The sequence below is a fragment of the Spinacia oleracea genome, chromosome 3 (assembly GCF_020520425.1).
Source record: "Spinacia oleracea cultivar Varoflay chromosome 3, BTI_SOV_V1, whole genome shotgun sequence".
Taxonomy (NCBI): domain Eukaryota; kingdom Viridiplantae; phylum Streptophyta; class Magnoliopsida; order Caryophyllales; family Amaranthaceae; genus Spinacia; species Spinacia oleracea.
Genome location: NC_079489.1, coordinates 11,330,204 through 11,348,036, shown reverse-complemented (window position 1 = coordinate 11,348,036; position 17,833 = coordinate 11,330,204). Strand labels below are relative to the sequence as shown.

The 17,833-nt window shown below is 35.8% G+C and overlaps 3 protein-coding genes across 3 annotated transcripts; 2 read left to right on the top strand and 1 right to left on the bottom strand.

The window, feature by feature from the left end:
* The first annotated feature begins 1,938 nt into the window (after positions 1 to 1,938).
* Positions 1,939 to 4,177, top strand: LOC110788888 (KIN17-like protein). Its single transcript, XM_021993518.2, has one exon. It carries the CDS (start codon positions 2,281 to 2,283, stop codon positions 3,490 to 3,492), a length of 1,212 nt encoding a protein of 403 aa, XP_021849210.1. The 5' UTR covers positions 1,939 to 2,280; the 3' UTR covers positions 3,493 to 4,177.
* Positions 3,496 to 8,577, bottom strand: LOC110788887 (uncharacterized). The gene is made up of 14 exons (XM_021993517.2): positions 8,397 to 8,577; positions 8,172 to 8,274; positions 7,083 to 7,178; positions 6,927 to 6,981; positions 6,001 to 6,125; positions 5,306 to 5,368; positions 5,144 to 5,203; positions 4,893 to 5,054; positions 4,733 to 4,806; positions 4,539 to 4,632; positions 4,218 to 4,354; positions 4,031 to 4,111; positions 3,839 to 3,944; positions 3,496 to 3,716 (listed from the first exon to the last, which is right to left on the bottom strand). The coding sequence occupies exons 1-14, from the start codon at positions 8,477 to 8,479 to the stop codon at positions 3,636 to 3,638; spliced, it is 1,320 nt and encodes a 439-aa protein (XP_021849209.1). The 5' UTR covers positions 8,480 to 8,577; the 3' UTR covers positions 3,496 to 3,635.
* A 5,038-nt stretch (positions 8,578 to 13,615) lies between these two features.
* Positions 13,616 to 17,826, top strand: LOC110788885 (protein unc-13 homolog). The gene is made up of 5 exons (XM_021993516.2): positions 13,616 to 14,426; positions 14,671 to 15,567; positions 15,642 to 16,097; positions 16,173 to 16,359; positions 16,483 to 17,826. The coding sequence occupies exons 1-5, from the start codon at positions 13,827 to 13,829 to the stop codon at positions 17,457 to 17,459; spliced, it is 3,117 nt and encodes a 1,038-aa protein (XP_021849208.2). The 5' UTR covers positions 13,616 to 13,826; the 3' UTR covers positions 17,460 to 17,826.
* The last annotated feature ends 7 nt before the right edge of the window (positions 17,827 to 17,833 follow it).

The following is a 17,833-nucleotide window of genomic DNA, read 5'->3' as shown; positions in this document are numbered from 1 at the left end:
TAACGCTAAATATCTGGGAAGTCGGCAGGTGTTTGAACAACAAAATAGAAAGGTACAGCTCCATTAATGGGTCCAATTTTCCATATGAACTGATGTAGGTTTTGGGTGTTGGATTAATTATATACTTCTCCACTAATCATCCATTTTTGGAGGGGAGTAGAAGTTGAGTTTCTGGGCGAATTGTGGGTGTTGGAATTGTGAAGGTGGCGAATAGAAGGGAAGAAGAAGGGTTAATTGTTTTTTTTTTGGGGGGTTAATTGATTTTTTTTTGGGTTAATTGCATTAATTAAGGGTTAAAATTTAATGTTAACGGAGACATAACGGAATGGACGGAAAATGCTCATTAAGGGTATTTTGTGTTATTTTTTAAAACCTTGGGGGTATTTGGTGCATTCTGGAAAGTTTAGGGTTATTTGGTGCATTAAGTCAAACATCGGGGGCATTTCATGAAAAATCCGTATTTTTTTTTGAGTTGGGTTGGGTTTAGGGGGTGGAGGGGTAAACGTGAAAAACCAAAACCAATAAAGACGAAATACTTTTTCTAATCTTTTATTTTCTAATGTGCTGTATTTTTCTATTTTCTAAGTATAAATTAGTAAAGTACTAGTTTAGGGCCCGTGAAACGCACGGCTACTACTAAAAAAATTTATTATTTTAATAGTAACTAAAAAATTTGTAATACTAGGAAAACATGAAAATAAAAAGGATATATGAAAAAGTATAAATTCAAAGTTGTGTAAAAAAAATATTCAAATGAACTAAATTTGCATATTACTATACAAAGTTAAAAATTATAGTCGTTTACTTGTATGTAGAACGATCTAACAACGTTAACCAAACCCGAATGACTCAAGACTAATTTTCGAAAAGACTCGAGCATAACCGAGTTAGTCAAATACAACATATTTTGAATTGAGTAAAGTCTTGATAAATAAACTTATATGTTAGTCTACTTACCATGTATTATTATTTTAATTAACATTCTTACTTACCAGTTACCATGTATTATATTATTAATAGTAGACTAACATGAGAAGTTCATTTATCAATATTTTTCATATTTCTTATCAGATTAAAAAGTTATAATAATACATAAATAAAATTATGTCATAAAGGAAAAAATAATATTGATTTAGCTTTCCTCCAATAATATATTATGCAATACACATCTATGGTAATTAAATATAATTTTATCTTAGTTTCCTAAAAAAAGGTAATGTAATTATTTATTTTAATGTAAAAAAATAAAAAAAACATTTTGGCGGGAAAAAATCGCACCAGGAAATGACATGTGTCATTCCTGGTGTCTCTTTTAGTATATAGTAATAGATTTTTTATTTTAATTTCCTATATCAAATAAATATTGTAAAAGTAATTTTTTCTAATTTTCTATACAAATTATAAATATTTTTCTGAAATATAAAACACATTATTCAATTTGTAAATTATAATATTAACATTTTTCTACCGTTTTTTGTAACATGTATAACTGGTTATATAAGCTAAATATTTTAGTTTCCAATTAAGTTCATGACAAATAAGCGTGCCATGTCACCATTGTGACACGGCTTAAATGTCGCATGTTGCGACCTTTATCATTTTCGAATTTTTTTTAAAACAAAAATAAAACTAGCAAGTAACAACAATTTGTTCTATATAACGGAGTAATAACATTATACCCTAAACGGCCGAACTGAAACCTATTGCAACATGTTCGGACTCCGCATCCGGTTCCGATTCAAAATTTTAGGAACCTATATATTGCTAGGGATGTTCCGCTTTTGGACAGGATCGATGGAGCATTAGTATTGAGATCAAATTGAGAAATTAAGTCCGTCATATTGTAGGTTTGTAGCCTCTAGTATAAAAGTATCCTAATACGTTTCCTAGTGAGTTTAGGTAATACTACGTATGTATTACGTATTCCTAGTGAGTTTAGGTAATATAAATATATATATCACGTATTTGTTACGGGAAAAAACAATATTCTTAATAATCAAGTCATAATACGACGTCGATCTGTTATAACCTAAATACAACAACCATCGGTTGGAAAACGAGAGAAAGCGCACTAGGGTTTCAATTCAAGGTAAAGCATTTTTACTGTCTCGCTCATAAAGTCATAATTGTTTGAATTCGTTCATAAATTGCTGAAATTTGTTCATAATTCCGTTGTTGGATTCCTGTAATTTTCCTCAATCGTTCACAAACTCCGTTATTGGATTCCTGTACTTTATTCCATCGTTCATAGATTCCGTTGTTGGATTCCTGTAATTAAGCATGGAGGGTAAATCTGGGCTAAAGGCGTTGTCGAATAGAATGAAATCAAAAGGTTTACAAAAGTTAATGCATTATTGTGAGATGTGTCAAAAGCAATGTAGGGACGATAACGGGTTTAAATGCCATTGTATGAGTGAGGGTCACTTGCGCCAGATGCAGATTTTTGGTGAAAACCCTAACAAGTTCATTGAAAAGTTCTCCCAGGAATTTGAGGATGCTTTTTTAGAACTTATGAAACGCAGCCATAGATTCAGCCGTGTCGCCGCCACCGTAGTTTACAACGAGTATATATCTGATCGCAAACATGTTCATATGAACTCCACTAAATGGCTGACATTGACTGAATTTGTGACGCATTTGGGTAGAACAGGGAAGTGTAGGGTGGAGAACACTGAAAAGGGGTTATTTCTGACTTACCATGGTAGGGATTCTGAGAGTCTGTTTTATGAGAGGAGGAAGAATAAGCGGTTGAAGTCTGTGTTGGTGGAGGAAGTTAAACAAGAGAACGAGATTGCGAAACAGATTGAGCGAGCAGCGGCTTCTGTTGGTGTTCCTATGGAGATTGAAGTTAGAACTCTGCTTGGTTCAGAACCTGAGATTGGGAAGAACAAGAACAAGAAGATTTCATTTGCATTGGGGTTCGGCTCTTCATCAGCAACTGCTACCAGTCTTAAGCCAAGAGAAGACAGCTCTAAGTCATTTGGGGTTGAGGATGTTCAGAATGTTGACCTGTGTTTGTCGAAAAAGAAGACAATTGGTGATTTTGGTGGTGGTGGTGGTTGTGTGCGAGAGAGATCATCAGTTTTGGATGATTTGATGAGGGAGGAAGAGGACGCGAAAGAGAGAAAGAACAGAAAATCGTACTGGTTGTGTGAGGAGATTGTTGTCAAGGTAACGAGTAAAGCTTGGGCTGAAAAGGGATGTTATAACAAGAAAGGGGTTGTGAGGAAGGTAGTAGATAAGTACATTGGAGAAATTGAGATGCTAGAAAGGAAAGATCTGATTCAGATACATCAGGATGACTTACAGACTGTGCTTCCTGGTATTGGAGGTCTGATTAGGATTGTTAATGGTTCATATCGTGGATTTAATGCAAGGTTGCTTGCCATTGATACACATAACTTTTGTGCCAAGGTGCAACTGGAAAAGTGCGTTTATGAAGGTCGAGTACTTCCAAAGGTGGCATATGAGGATATCTGCAAATTGGAGTAAAGTATGTATTTGTAATTTCGTACTGTAAAGTTTCTAGTGTTCCATAATACAGGAAACAAGACATTGTGTTATAGTCTGACAACTCACAAAGTCACAAAATAGTTCTACATTCTGCTGAAGAATACAGTAAGGTTGTAGCTCTTTTAGGGGCAATAATAAGCTGAAGGTGTGCTTGCATGGTAATCTCTGAACACAGCAAGATTCCCTTTGCGTGAGAAAACCACCTGCATCGCACAAAATGATTGATGGTTAGTTACTTAACTTCAACTGCTCCAATCAAAACAGGGGTATATGCTCCAATCAAAACAGGGGTATAAGAGAAGATGCAGAAGATTCATAATTGTACCTGGAAATTCCCAAGTAATCGCATTTTGAATCCAGCAGCACAGTAATCAAAATAGTATTCCCATGTTCTAATGAACTTCTCGTCGAATCCAAGAGAAAGGAGTTTGCTGGAATGCAGAAATAATACAAGTAGTAAGCATCAAAAACTTGCTTGTTAAAATGGCAAGTATCTGTTTGTGATCGACTGACTAACCTCTGATTCTCCAGAAAGGATTTTCGCCAGTATCTTAAAGTTTGACAGTAGTGAGGTCCAATGTTTTCGATATGTTCCACACTGTAAGAAAACAAGTTAAAGAGTAGAATCTCCAATAAATTTATGCTTATGATTATATTGCTGCTATTTCTATTAATGTCCAAAATACTTTTTTGTTTTCACTAACCAAAGTCTTGATGCAGCAGCCATAGATGTTACTACATGACTCATGGAAGGTAGACATCCTCCCGGGAAAATATACTCCTTGATAAAACCCCCGGATTTTATGTACTCGTCATAACAATCATCTGCCATAGATGTGAACTGCAGAAAAATAAAAATACCAGATAAGTAAAAGACGTGAAAGCAAAACATGACAAGAAATTTTTTTATAAACAGTTCATAAATTCATAGTTTAAAAACTCTGCTTTCAAACCTAGCAACTTAATTAGCAAAAACTGAACTGGATCTCTAATTCTGAACTTCTTAAACAAACTGTTGCCATTACCTGGAGTACGAAAAGTCCATCAGTAGCCAACATTGACTCACAGCAACGAAAAAACTCCTCCATGTATTCATGTCCTACTGCTTCTATCATCTCACTGTATCACAAAACAACACAATTAGGAAAATAACAATTAGAGGAACAAATAGAAAGATATCTCTACTTATGCAGTGTACAGAATTTCGAGGGGATCATACCAGGCGAAAATTCTATCATATTTGAAGACGTGTTGCACTTCTCGATAATCACAGAGAAGGAGCGTTATGCGATCCTGTGTGCAGAAAAGAATTGTATTGTATGTATTCAATTTAGAGAGACAGAAAATGAAACAAGATTAGAGGAGTTAGTAGTTAATACCTCTAAGCCAGCTTCCTTGACCCTCTGCTGACAAAATTTAAGTTGTTCTTCTGAAAGGGTAATGCCAGTGTATCTGCACCCAGTTCTCCTTACAACTTCGATAGCTAGGGTACCCCAACCACAACCAATCTCAAGCACTTCATGATGTTTCTCTACTCTTGCCTATAATACCAGTAACTAATTCAGGATTAGCCCGTTTGTAAGACCGGAATATTTAGTATAGAGTAGAGAATATAGCAACTTGAACATGCCTTTTCAATTAGTACTGAAATTTTCCTCATTTGTGCAACTGTTAAGTCTTCATTTTCTGTCTGCAAGGACACAAGGAACATGAAACAGGTCAAATTGGCACCACAAAATAGCATGGTATTATGCTTCAAAAATGGGGTGATGGATTGAAGATCGATTCTGACCTTAAAGATAGCGCAAGAGTATAACATTGTCTCATCCATAAAGAGGGAAAACATTTCGTTACTCTGTAACAAACAAATACAGATTGAGAAACATCAGAATAGTTAGCATGATATGGGCATGGCCGCCCCAACACGTGGGGTTCCCGAGCCCGCCATGACACGAGACCGTGTAAACCCGACATGGCATGAGAGACATGGCGATGGGCTGTGGATGGACATTATTTTAGAAATTTGGCATGAGCCTTATGAACTAGCCCGCACATCAACATGCTTACTTTTTAAGAAATTGAAAAAAAAAAAAAAACAGTAGTAAAGCCTTCTAGCACGGCACGACCAGGTCCAACATAACACGTGAGATAGGTCGTGCATGAGACTCAATCACTTATGAAAAAGAGGCACGTGGGTCTACATGACCCGACACATGGCCAGCTCTAGTGAGTCGATTAATTCATTTCAACTTAATTACATCTAACTCTAAGTTATCATGTCATAGAACATGTAAAATGTAAAAAGGAATCAAAAGTTGGACTATGGGTTACATCATACACATGTGCACATAATGCTTGTTATGGAAAAATAAAAGTTCAGTCGTGTTTCCAATTTAAGGATTTGTGTCTCTAGTTTTGATTTTGGGTGTCATATTTCGAGATTTGGGTCTCAAAATTATAGGATATGTTGACTTTAAAAATACGTACCAAGTCATAATGGCGTGAAATATTCCGACGAGCTTGAGTGATTGTGTTCCGGTTAGTAAAATGACGATAGATGTATTTGGCAGAGGACATCCAAGCAATAGCAGAAAACAGTGATTTTAAAAGATGGACCATGGTGCACATAGAGCTACGTGCACCAAAATAACACAGTATATAATTAAAAAAACATCTGGTTACGAGAAAAGAACATGAGTATTTTTTTATTTAGGTTTTAATAAATAGTAAAATAATAAATTATTTTTGTAATTAAAAAGTAAAATATTATATCGCATGTTCTTTTGCCGTAGTGTCGTGTTCTTTTACTTATGCACACATGTTCTTTTGGTGCACGTAGCTCTATGTGCACCACGGTCCATAGTCCACGAATTGGTTATCCACCCATTCCTGAAACCCAATAGCAATAAACACATTTTTACAAGAATATTATCCAAGTGAGATTGAGGTTTAGGACTACTAGTGTTGTCGCTCATTAAAAATGGCTGTGGGTCGGGCCGGCCCGAAGCCCGACTCGGTCGACACGAAAAGGCCCGGCCCGTCACGAGCACGGAAAAAGCACGGCACGAAGTCGTGGGTTGTGGGCCGGGCCTGGGCCTTAAGTTTTTGGAAAAAGCACGACAAGACACGGCACGGCTCGACCCGACACGATAAAGCACGCTAAATTTAGTAAAATTATCCTTATGCACGACGGGCCGGCACGAAAGCCCGTGGGCTTGGGCCCTTTTAATTTTTCGACTCGGCCCAGATAGGCACATGGCCCGTGGGATCGACCCGAAGTCCGACCTGGCCCGGCCCGACCCACGGCCATCTTTAGGTCTAGGGATCGACTTTACAGGGCTCTTTAGGTGGATCATTTTTATCTTATCGATTAAAATAAATTTAATCCGAGTTAGAATGATACCAGCTCTTAACCGTGGAGGTAACGTTGGAGGCAGGAGAATATACATCCTTATTGGCAATAAAGATCTGCTTAACACATTTGAAAACCATTATTTTTTTAATGTTAGAGAGATTTCCAACTTTACCTATAAGATTGCAAATTACTATGATTACATTGAAAGTTTTACCGTAATAAGATTTAGAAGACCCTCATCTTTATCAACGAATGAGAAATCGCCTTGAATATATGCATCTGCGAAACCCAAGTCTGCTTCTGTAGCAACCTGTTGTTACTCATACTTTGTTAGGATATGTAAGTAGAAAAAAAAAATTATCCTTTAACACGACTTTGAGGAATAGATTAGACGAAATCACGAACAATTGAACAAATTAACCGACATGATCAGCCCTATATCTTAAGACTTGAGTTACGCTGACATGGCATATGACTCACCTAGTCTTAAGATTAAACAAAGTAATTTGTAGTATTGAAGTGGATGAGTTTTGCCAAAGTCTTAAACTGAGTCTTGAACAACTAAGACTCCACTCAAGACTCCTTGTGTGAGTTAAGTAAAATATAAAATAATAAATGGTGCATAAATATACAAGTCTTAAACAAGTTTGAAGGGTGAAGAGCTAAATTTGATTGAATTTTAAGGAGTCTTAATTATAATTTAATTATTTAATAATAGTAAAAATGCTGACATGGCATGTGAAAAAAAATCTTAATATAAGACCCCTTGATCTTGCTCTAAGATTACATTAAATCAAATGCAACAACAAATCAAAATCTTAAATAATATAGACTTTTATGAATATTTATGAATTTTTAGCTCCTTCCATGGTACAAGCTTAAACTACATAAGTCAATATCATAGTCAAAGCTAAAAACTCATAAGTTTGTACCATGGTACAAGCTTAAAATCCATAAGCCTGTACCATGGTACAAGCTAAAAAGGCATAAGTTTCTAAAAAAATTCCGGATAAAAAAAAAAAAAACTCTTGTGAAAACTCGGCTATTTTGTCGCCTACGACGTGATGGTAGTGGCCGGCGGTGGTGGTTAGATTTAAGGCAAGTATACGGGTAAATGTTGAATGAGGGGAGTAAATAAAGAAGGGTATATAGGTAAAATAATGGGGCAGTTTTTAGTAATATGGGGCGGTAAATAGTAATCCCAAAAAATTATTTTAACTAATTTGTATGTTACTGTGTCAAACCTATTTCTTATATTGTGTGCCAAAAATGTTAATGTTGAAATCAAGGAGACAAAACAAACCTTCCAATAAAACTTGGGGTTGTGAATTGTTATTGAAACTGTTAATGGACAGATTTTCTGGGAACCTTCAAAAGTCAAAACAGTCCCATCCTCCTCCAAAATACTGTTCCATTAGTTAAGACAAACAGTTAGACCTCATTGTGAATTCAAGATCAATACGATATAAAATATAAAAAATAAGGTGTTGCATCTAAAAGGAAATCAAAAAAATAAAGTTGAACTTACATCAAACAGCCAGCAAATATAAAGCCCTTGAGGAACTTAGTTACAGATATGCGAGCTGCTGATTCTTTCAAAGAAAGCGCCATCTTGTGTAGTATTACTTAAATTAGAAAGAAAGAAACAATTGGCCCTTTATACTAAATTAGAAAGAAATCAACTGGCTATTTAAAATGATTATAAGTGTACCGACACACGTGTTAATATCAGTAATAATATGCATATAAATTAAGCATATCAATTGGGAATATCAATTGGGAAATAAGGATACCGAAACACGTGCTAATGTCAGCAATAACTATGGAGTACTAGAGAATCTTGTACACTAGGTGTACATGTAACATTTTCCGTGTTTGGTTCGTGTTTGGTTGTAGGATTCACCAAAAATTAAAAGATTTGACCAATTTATTGGTTTGACCAATTCAATCCACTAATACAGGTGTTTGGAAGTTAGAGGATTGAGATAGATCCTTTAACTCCAAAAAGTTGCTCCATGTAGATTTTTCAATTAGAGGATTGTGTTGGGTAAGTTGAAAAAACAATTTAGTCCTTAGGGTGAAATGTGGTTGATATACTTTTTTCTTTTATTTATTCACTTTAGTACTTAACTTTACTACTTTACTTACCTTTTTATTTTAAATTTTATTTAACTAGACATTTTTTCTTAAATAGATGATGTAAAATATAATGAAAAATAAAAATAAAAAATGAGTTTCTTTAATAGTATGAATTTATGTAAAAAAGTATTTCTTAGTCAATCTTATTTTGCAAATTAGACATTTAATCATTTATTTTTGTAAAAGTTGTTAATGGGATTAACAAACCCAACAAACGCCAACCATTGACCCATGGCAAGCAACGAGTAATCTCTTGGGCAAAAATATTACTACTTCAACCAACAAAAGACCAAGAACTATTAGAAAAATAACTCAACAAAAAACCAAGAAATATTAGAAAAAGAATTGGAAACATATATGATATTTAGGCATCTAAAACAAGGTGGAAATGGTGAATTACATTGATCTCATTCACACAGACACTCTTCACAACTACATTGTTATAGCCATGCTCCATCGGCCAACTGCAGCCCCAAAAACACGAGCTTTGCTTCAACCACTTTTGTTACCACATGTCTCCACAATTACATTTTCAATTTAATAGGAACGTTGTTTAATTACTTTTCAAGTTACTACATTTAATTCTAAAAAAACTAAACATAGAATATTTAGCAATTACTATGTCTCTATCATTAAATAGGCCAATGTCCTTATTGGTAATTTTACACAATCAAACAACTATTATATATTAGTTATTTGCCAAACACTTTTACAAAATCACTTAATACAATCAGCTAGTCAAACAAGCTAATACCAACAGCTAGTCAAAACTGCTAATACAATCCGCTACTGATAACAGTTAACCGCTAATTGCCAAACAGGACCTTTACCTTTTTTGAGGGAATTAATAAACTAATCTTATGATTGTAATTTATTTGTTTGTATATGGGAATAATTGGCCTTTTTTTATGATGAACATTGCGGTATGTCGGTATACTTGATTGACTTATTGTATACTTCCTTAGATTGGCTTATTGTATACTTCCTCCGTCCATAATAGATGTATTCCGTATCATTTTTATTTTCTACATTATTGAATATTAACTTTGATCATCAATATCTTTAATTACATAATAATAAAAATTATATATTTTGAAAATATATATTGAGATTAACCCAGTGACAATTAAAATACAAAATTTATTTTTATGTATTAATAACAGATATGATCAAAGTTAGTAACTGAATAGTGTAAAAAGTCAAAATGATGCATTCATTAGTAAAAGAAGGAAGTATTTCGTTTTGGAGGAAGTATACTACTACTCTTTCCGTTCGGTGAATCCTCCACGTTTTCTGTTCCAAATCGTTTAGAGCAATTTCAATGGTGGATAAAAATAGACTTGTTTGCAAAAAGTTAAAGTTTTGAGCATGTAGCCAAAACGTTGGTGAACTTTTTTGTGATATGCTCTCAAGATGTTGTACTCCCTCCATATTTATTTAAGGGATACAATTGTCTTTTCCGGCCTTATTTATTTAGGAGATACACTTATCATTTTTAGTAACTTATCAACTACACCATCTAATTAAATAATCTATATATATCTAATATATCATATGTCCACCACCTTATTAAACAAATAATTTCAGAACTACACCTCACCCCCACCCCTCTAAAATGTCAGGGTCCCCACTTGTTTTACTTATTAAAATATCAATCCCACTCCACTTGTTTTATTACTTTATTTCATTCAAATCTTCTTCTTAATATCCGTGCCCGACCAAGTGTATCCCTTAAATAAATACAGAGGGAGTATCTATTTTGGCAGGTATCTGAGAAAAAAGGTGAAAAAAATATACTTCCTCCATTTTTTTTAAATGACACAATTGTACTTTTGGCACTATTCATATAATATACTTTGACCATCAATTGTGATTTATACTTAACAAAAATATAGTCATGTGGGGTCTTGTTATAATCGTCTCATCCTATAGATTTATAATATCAAACTTTTATAATTTTTAACCATTGATAATAAAAGGTATTAATGGTTGAAATATTGCATTGGCAAACGTGACAAAAAAATTGTGTCATTTAATAAAGAATGGAGAAAGTATTTATGTTGGATGGAATAAATTATTTTGGATCATAAAAATAAATATATACTACTTAAAATATTATAGGAAGATACAAGGCATCGTAGCCAACCAATGAAGAATTTTGTAGCTTAAAATTTGACGTGGCAAATATCATATTACACACCTTTTGGGTAACCATCGGAATTGCTTGAAGTGTATATTGCATAATATTTTACTTCAACTTGAGCCGCTTTTTAATTTGGGGTTAGGTTTTTATTTTATTTTAGGAAAAAATTTCGAGGGCTTTATATGTCAATTTTTTTGCAAGAGATAACTTTTTATTATTTTTGTGGCAAATTCATACCTTATAAAATATTTTTTTTGGGAGAAACAATTTCAGTCCATTTTCAGGTGTTGACTGGGCATTTTCCGGCGTTGACTATGGCGTGCCGGTCACGTGCGTCTTTTTTTCTTGAAAAATTTGCCGAAATAGACCTTTTATATGTTTGACTTTGCGAGAAGCAATCTTTTATTAAAAAGAAAATTGTCATTTCAGACCTTAAAAATTCTTTGCGAGAAATTACCTTTGTAACATTTTATTGTGAAGAGAATTTTATTTTATTGTGTTAGCATCATTTCAAGATTCACATGGAACGTAAGTAATTGCCAAAAAAACAACATAACCTATTGTTTTATCCTGACCATCCTCTTGTTCCGTTGCTTTTTTTCTTTTTGCTAGTCATGCCAACCATTTCCCATAAGTATTAGGAAGTGGTTTCGCGTTAGGTACGTGCAACTTCCCACTATTATGACCTGCAATGACTTTAAAGGCAAGTGCATAAACTTTGGCATATGTTTGTACATGGTTATGCATAGTAAATGGAATTCTCATGTTAAATTCCACTTTCTCTTTTAAATGCAAGTCATGGCATGCAAACAAGGAATACTCATGAGAATTCACATATAGGCATGTAGCAACCACATACCTTTGTTTCCAAATTTACAACAAAGGCATCTTCTTCATGATTAACTTCAAATTCACGTAGGTCACTTTGGTTAGTCATTATATTATTTACTTCTTCTGAACCCCTACGAATTAGTTCATCTTAATTACATATAGCATTAAGATTCAATCAAAGATTTTCAACTCTTCCCTTTTTCCTAAATCCTTTGCATTACGTACCAGCCTCCTAATCCACTCCATCAACTAGAGGATTGGTTTTCCCTTGCATCCCTCAGCATATTATATTCGTTAAAAAACATACAAGCCTCATGCATTCCTTAATGACATGTTGGAATTCCTTTTAAGTAATTGAAAGCCTCCACGTTAAATTCACTTATCGTGTCCAAGTAAGTTTTCACAATGACGCTAGCTAGCACGATAAAATAATTTTTTCTTCACAATAAAAGGTTATAAAGATTGTTTCTTGGAAAGAAAATTTTTATAAGGTTTGAAATCGCCAAAAATAAATTATAAAAGGTTGTTTCTCGCAAAGTCAAACATAAGAAGATATGTTTTGGAAAAATTTCCAAGAAAAAAAAACACGTGACCGGCACGCCAAAGTCAATGTCGGGAAAGGCCAGGTCAACGCCTGAAATGGAGTAAGGTTGTTTCTCGCAAAATTTATTTTCTTTAAGGTCTAAATCTGCTAGAAAAATATCTGTTTGACAAATTTTCCTTTAATAACTTTTTTTGCAAAAATATCGTCTAACAGTTTGTTACTAGTGAGACCATATGTTGTGTCACTGGTCTTCTATCCACCTGGCATACTATTAGGTTTGTTCTACTAACAATTACTCCGTAGATGAGTGTCAAACGATCTAATAAGAGACACTTATTAAATTCTTAGAACAAACATAGTAGTATATAAGGTAAATAGAGGATGATTTAATATATAATGCATTTTTCACAACTTTTAATGATTTTTTTTTTTCGAATATAGTACATTTGTAGTTTTTAGGCATGCTCTTAATCCTTTTATCTTTCCCACTAAACGAAGACGCCATTGATATTGCTAATTCCCCTTTTGGTAATATTTTCTCCTATTCATTGACTATTCTTCTATATTTTAAGAATGCAATGTAGGTATTCGATGGAAACTCTAAAAGAAGTACGACATAGTTTATAATACAATTATAGATATATATTTACTGAATTTTAACCGAAAGCATGCATGAATTCCAATTCGTTTGCTTTTCACACCATGTTTAAAGAAGTAATTTCTTTAATTTTTTGTCCGAATAAACCATAAGGGAATTATAAATTGCAACCTTATATCATGCATAAATGAGTACGACTAATATGTAGTCTGCTTTTGCGGGTCTCTCTACACCAAAAAAACATCTGACATATACTAAAAGCATGCATGAATCCTTGTTTCATATATATCCTACATTTAAGGAGAACAAACAAACTTTATGAATTAATATGAATTTGCTATCTATGCATTCTATCATTATTAGAAGTTTTACTTTCCTCATTTTCCTCGCAAATTCAACGTTGTTTTTGTCCAAAATAACCCATCTAACACTTGTGCATGTTTCTCTCTTAATTTCCTTTCATCACATATTATCTTTGTTTGTACATCCCACATTACAGCCTAACTTGGCCTATTTTTCTCTCACACTTTTTTAAGGGAATGCTCTTCTCTTCCTCCCTTTTTGTCCCGCCGGATACTTGACATTGAATCGTTTTGTGGGACTCCGTGTTGCCGGCTTCTTTTTCCCACCCCAACCCCAACCCCAACCCCAACCCCAACCCCAACCCCAACCCATCATACATTTTTGTTAGCAAAAATTGTTGATGGGTTTACAAAGCCGTCGCGACTGCCACCAACAGCCACCTTCTCATCAACGCCAAGGATCATCATGCTCTAACCAAGACTTTGACCTTGACCTTGACCTTTCGTGGCCGTTTGGGAAGTTAAATGGGGTCGATAAGGATGACATACGTGAGACTTCTTACGAGGTGTTCTTCACCTCGTGCAGGTCTTCCCCAGGGTTCGGGGGAAGAACTGCCTTGGCATTCTATTCACATAATAATGATCATCATGGAGATACTTGTCATGGCAATAACAGTGGACCAGGGTCGGCAGCGCGTGCGAATGGGGTGGGGATGGTGACAAATAGTAGGATAAAAAGGGCGTTAGGGTTGCGGACCCTTAAGCGAATGCCTTCTAGGAGATCATCCCTTGGCGGGGCCGTTATGACGACCGGCCCGTCTTCACCTCATGCTTATGGTCATTCACACAACTCAAGTATCCCCGGGATTTCGTTCACTGTTCCTAGTAGAACGTCGCGGCGACCTTTAACATCAGCCGAGATAATGAGGTTGCAAATGAGGGTCACTGAGCAAGGTGATAATAGGCTTCGTAAGACGCTTATGAGAACTCTTGTTGGCCAAGTATGTATTCTTCTTCTTCATAACATTATATTTATCCACATTCATCGATTTTAATTAATTTCTACGTACTTCTGAATTGTTACTTTTTTCTTTGATTATTATGAGTGCTTGACATTATTCAGTGGAAAAACCCAGAATATTTTATTAGGACTAATATTTACAATAGCTGTTGTATGTCTAATTACTAATGATATTATTCTTTTCCGTCAAAATAATTGTGAGTTTTTTTTTTGATTTGTCACAGATGGGCAGGCGAGCAGAGACAATAATCCTTCCACTTGAGCTACTTCGTCATTTAAAGCCATCGGAATTTAGAGACCATGCAGAATACCACTTTTGGCAAAAAAGACAGCTAAAGATACTCGAAACCGGGTTGATTCTTCATCCATCAATCCCTCTTGAGAAACGAAACTCATGTGCTATAAAGCTTAAAGAAATAATGCGAGCCAACGAAGATAGGCCTATTGACACCAGCAAAAATTCAGAGACCATGAAACAATTATGCAATTGTGTCCTCTCCCTAGCTTGGCGGGGGGCGAATGGTAATCCTACCGATGTATGTCACTGGGCAGATGGACACCCACTCAATCTACACTTATATATTGCATTGCTCCAGTCGATATTTGACCACAAGGATGAGACCGGTGTCTTAGATGAGGTAGATGAGCTCATGGAGCTAATGAAAAAGACATGGTCTACCTTTGGGATCACTAGACCTGTACACAATGTGTGCTTCACTTGGGTGCTTTTCCAGCAGTATGTTATCACAGGACAGACCGAGCCTGATCTTTTGTGCGGGACATTGAGTATGCTAGTTGAGGTGGATAATGATGCTAAGAAGCCGGGAGATAGAGAGGAAAATTATGTGAAAACTCTGGCTTCTGTAATGACCTCGATTATTGGATGGTCAGAGAAGAAATTGCTTAATTATCATGAGGGAATCTGTAAGAGTAGTGCTCATGTGATCATGGAGAATCTACTTCCTCTGGTTCTGCAGGCAAGAAAGATACTGGATGAAGATGTTTCTGCAACCATAATTGCCAGGCAAGAACATGGAGTGGGGATTGAGACACCGCCTGAGTTGGCTGGAAATCGGGTTGACTACTACATTCGTTCCTCGGTGCGAAATTCATTCTCAAAGGTAAGATTTTGGATACTTGTATGTTGATTAGGCCAAGTGTCATACTATCTTAACATACTATTGACATGCTTCAGATAGCAGAAAGTATGAATATAGCCGGTATGCAACTAGAGGGAGAGAAAGAGGTGAGTGAAGCACTCGTAAATTTAGCACAAGGGACAGAAGAACTGGCTGCAAAAGAGAAGGAAACTTACAGCAACAGTTTAAAAAGATGGCACCCGGTATCTGCTGCAATAGCATCTGTCACATTGCATAATTGTTATGGAGCAATATTGCAGCAATATCTATCTGGGGTATCAATGCTCACAACAGAGGCCATCAATGTGCTCCATAAGGCTGGGAGACTTGAAAAGATTTTGGTGCAAATGGTGGTTGAAGACACGGTTGATTGTGAAGATGGAGGAAAGTCCATTGTTAGAGAGATGGTCCCTTATGAAGTTGACTCAATCATTATAAGGCTTTTAAGAAAATGGATCGAGGAGAGGCTTCGAAAGGGAAGAGATTGTGTTCAAAGAGCCAAGGAAACTGAAGTAAGTTTTCATCCCTAAATAATTTTACTCTGCAAGTCAAATTCATTCTAACTAAATCATACTTTTATTTTACAGACATGGAATCCAAAGTCAAAAGCAGAGCCATTCGCGCAATCAGCAGTTGAACTAATGCAGATAGCTAAGCAAACTATTGACGATTTCTTTGAGATTCCTGTTGGACTCTCTGATGATTTAGTCCAAGATCTAGCTGATGGTCTCGAACGCGTAATCCGAGAATATTCAAGCTTTGTTGCTGGTTGTGGTAAGAGTCTTTGGTTGTCATTTAAACAATGTTGTTAGTTTCGTTTAACAAATATGAAATTTCTTGTTGATAAGAGCCTTTTGTTGTATGTTTACTGATTTTTCTTTGACAATCGCAATACAGGAACAAAGCAGAGCTATGTCCCAACCCTTCCTCCTCTAACAAGATGCAATCGAGATTCCAAGTTTGTCAAACTTTGGAAAAGAGCAGGTTGTAGTGTTGGCATGCAAGAGCTCCACCATTACATGGCTGCAATCGAAGGTCATCATGCACGCCCATCAACAAGTCGTGGGACACAACGCCTCTACATCCGCCTCAACACCTTACACTACCTCCTCTCCCACCTCAACTCCCTTGACAAGACCCTTGCCTTATCCCCAAGAGTCAACCCTAATACCCAAAAGCGCTACCCTAATAGCCGGAGAAACCTAGGAAACTCCACCACCTACTTCGAGCTTGCACGTGCCTCAATGCAAGGCGCCATCCAACATGTTGGTGAGGTGTCTGCCTACCGACTTATCTTCTTAGACTCAAATTCCATTTTCTATGAGTGCCTTTATGTCTTTAGTGTGTCTAATTCAAGGATAAGGCCCGCTTTGAGGATTCTTAAGCAAAACCTCACACTATTAGGCGCGATTTTGATTGATCATGCTCAACCACTAGCAGTAAAAGAGGTGATGAAGGCAGCATTTGAAGCATACTTAATGGTGTTACTTGCAGGAGGATGTACTCGTACCTTTTACAGGTCAGACTATGACATGATTGAAGAGGACTTTGAGTGCTTGAAACGGGTTTTTTGCACAAGCGGGGTAGGACTGATAGCCGAGGATGATGTTGACAAAGAAGCAGAGGTGGTACAAGGAGTGGTTGACCTCATGGGACAGCCCACCGAGCAACTAGTAGAGGACTTCAGCATCGTAGCTTGTGAAAGGAGTGGCATGGGGATCAATGCAGCAGCAAAGAAGTTACCAATGCCACCAACAACAGGAAGGTGGAATAGATCAGATCCCAACACAATACTCAGAGTATTATGTCATAGAAATGATAGATCAGCAAATCATTTTTTGAAAAGAACATTTCAGTTGCCCAAGAGAAGATGATGATAACAACAACGACAATGGTCATGATGATGCTGATGCATCTCTATCTTTGTAGCTTGAGCTTTAGAGTTTGTAAAGTTGGGTGATTACATGGAAACCAATATGCTTTTAAACCATTTTTCTGAAATCCAAAGACATATATAGTTTCATTTTGCAGCAGAAAATTGTGAAGGAGATTAACGTACTGTACAAAAATTGTACCGATGTTTATCAGAATTCAGAGCATTTACCCCATGGAGGAGATCTTGTACTTAATTTTTTCTCCTCTTTTTATTTCCCTTCCCTAATTTCTTATTGAGGATGACATGTTCAATCTTGTTAATGAATAATAGGCATGCTGTGTAGCCTTTGGAAGTGGTTCACCGTATCATTTG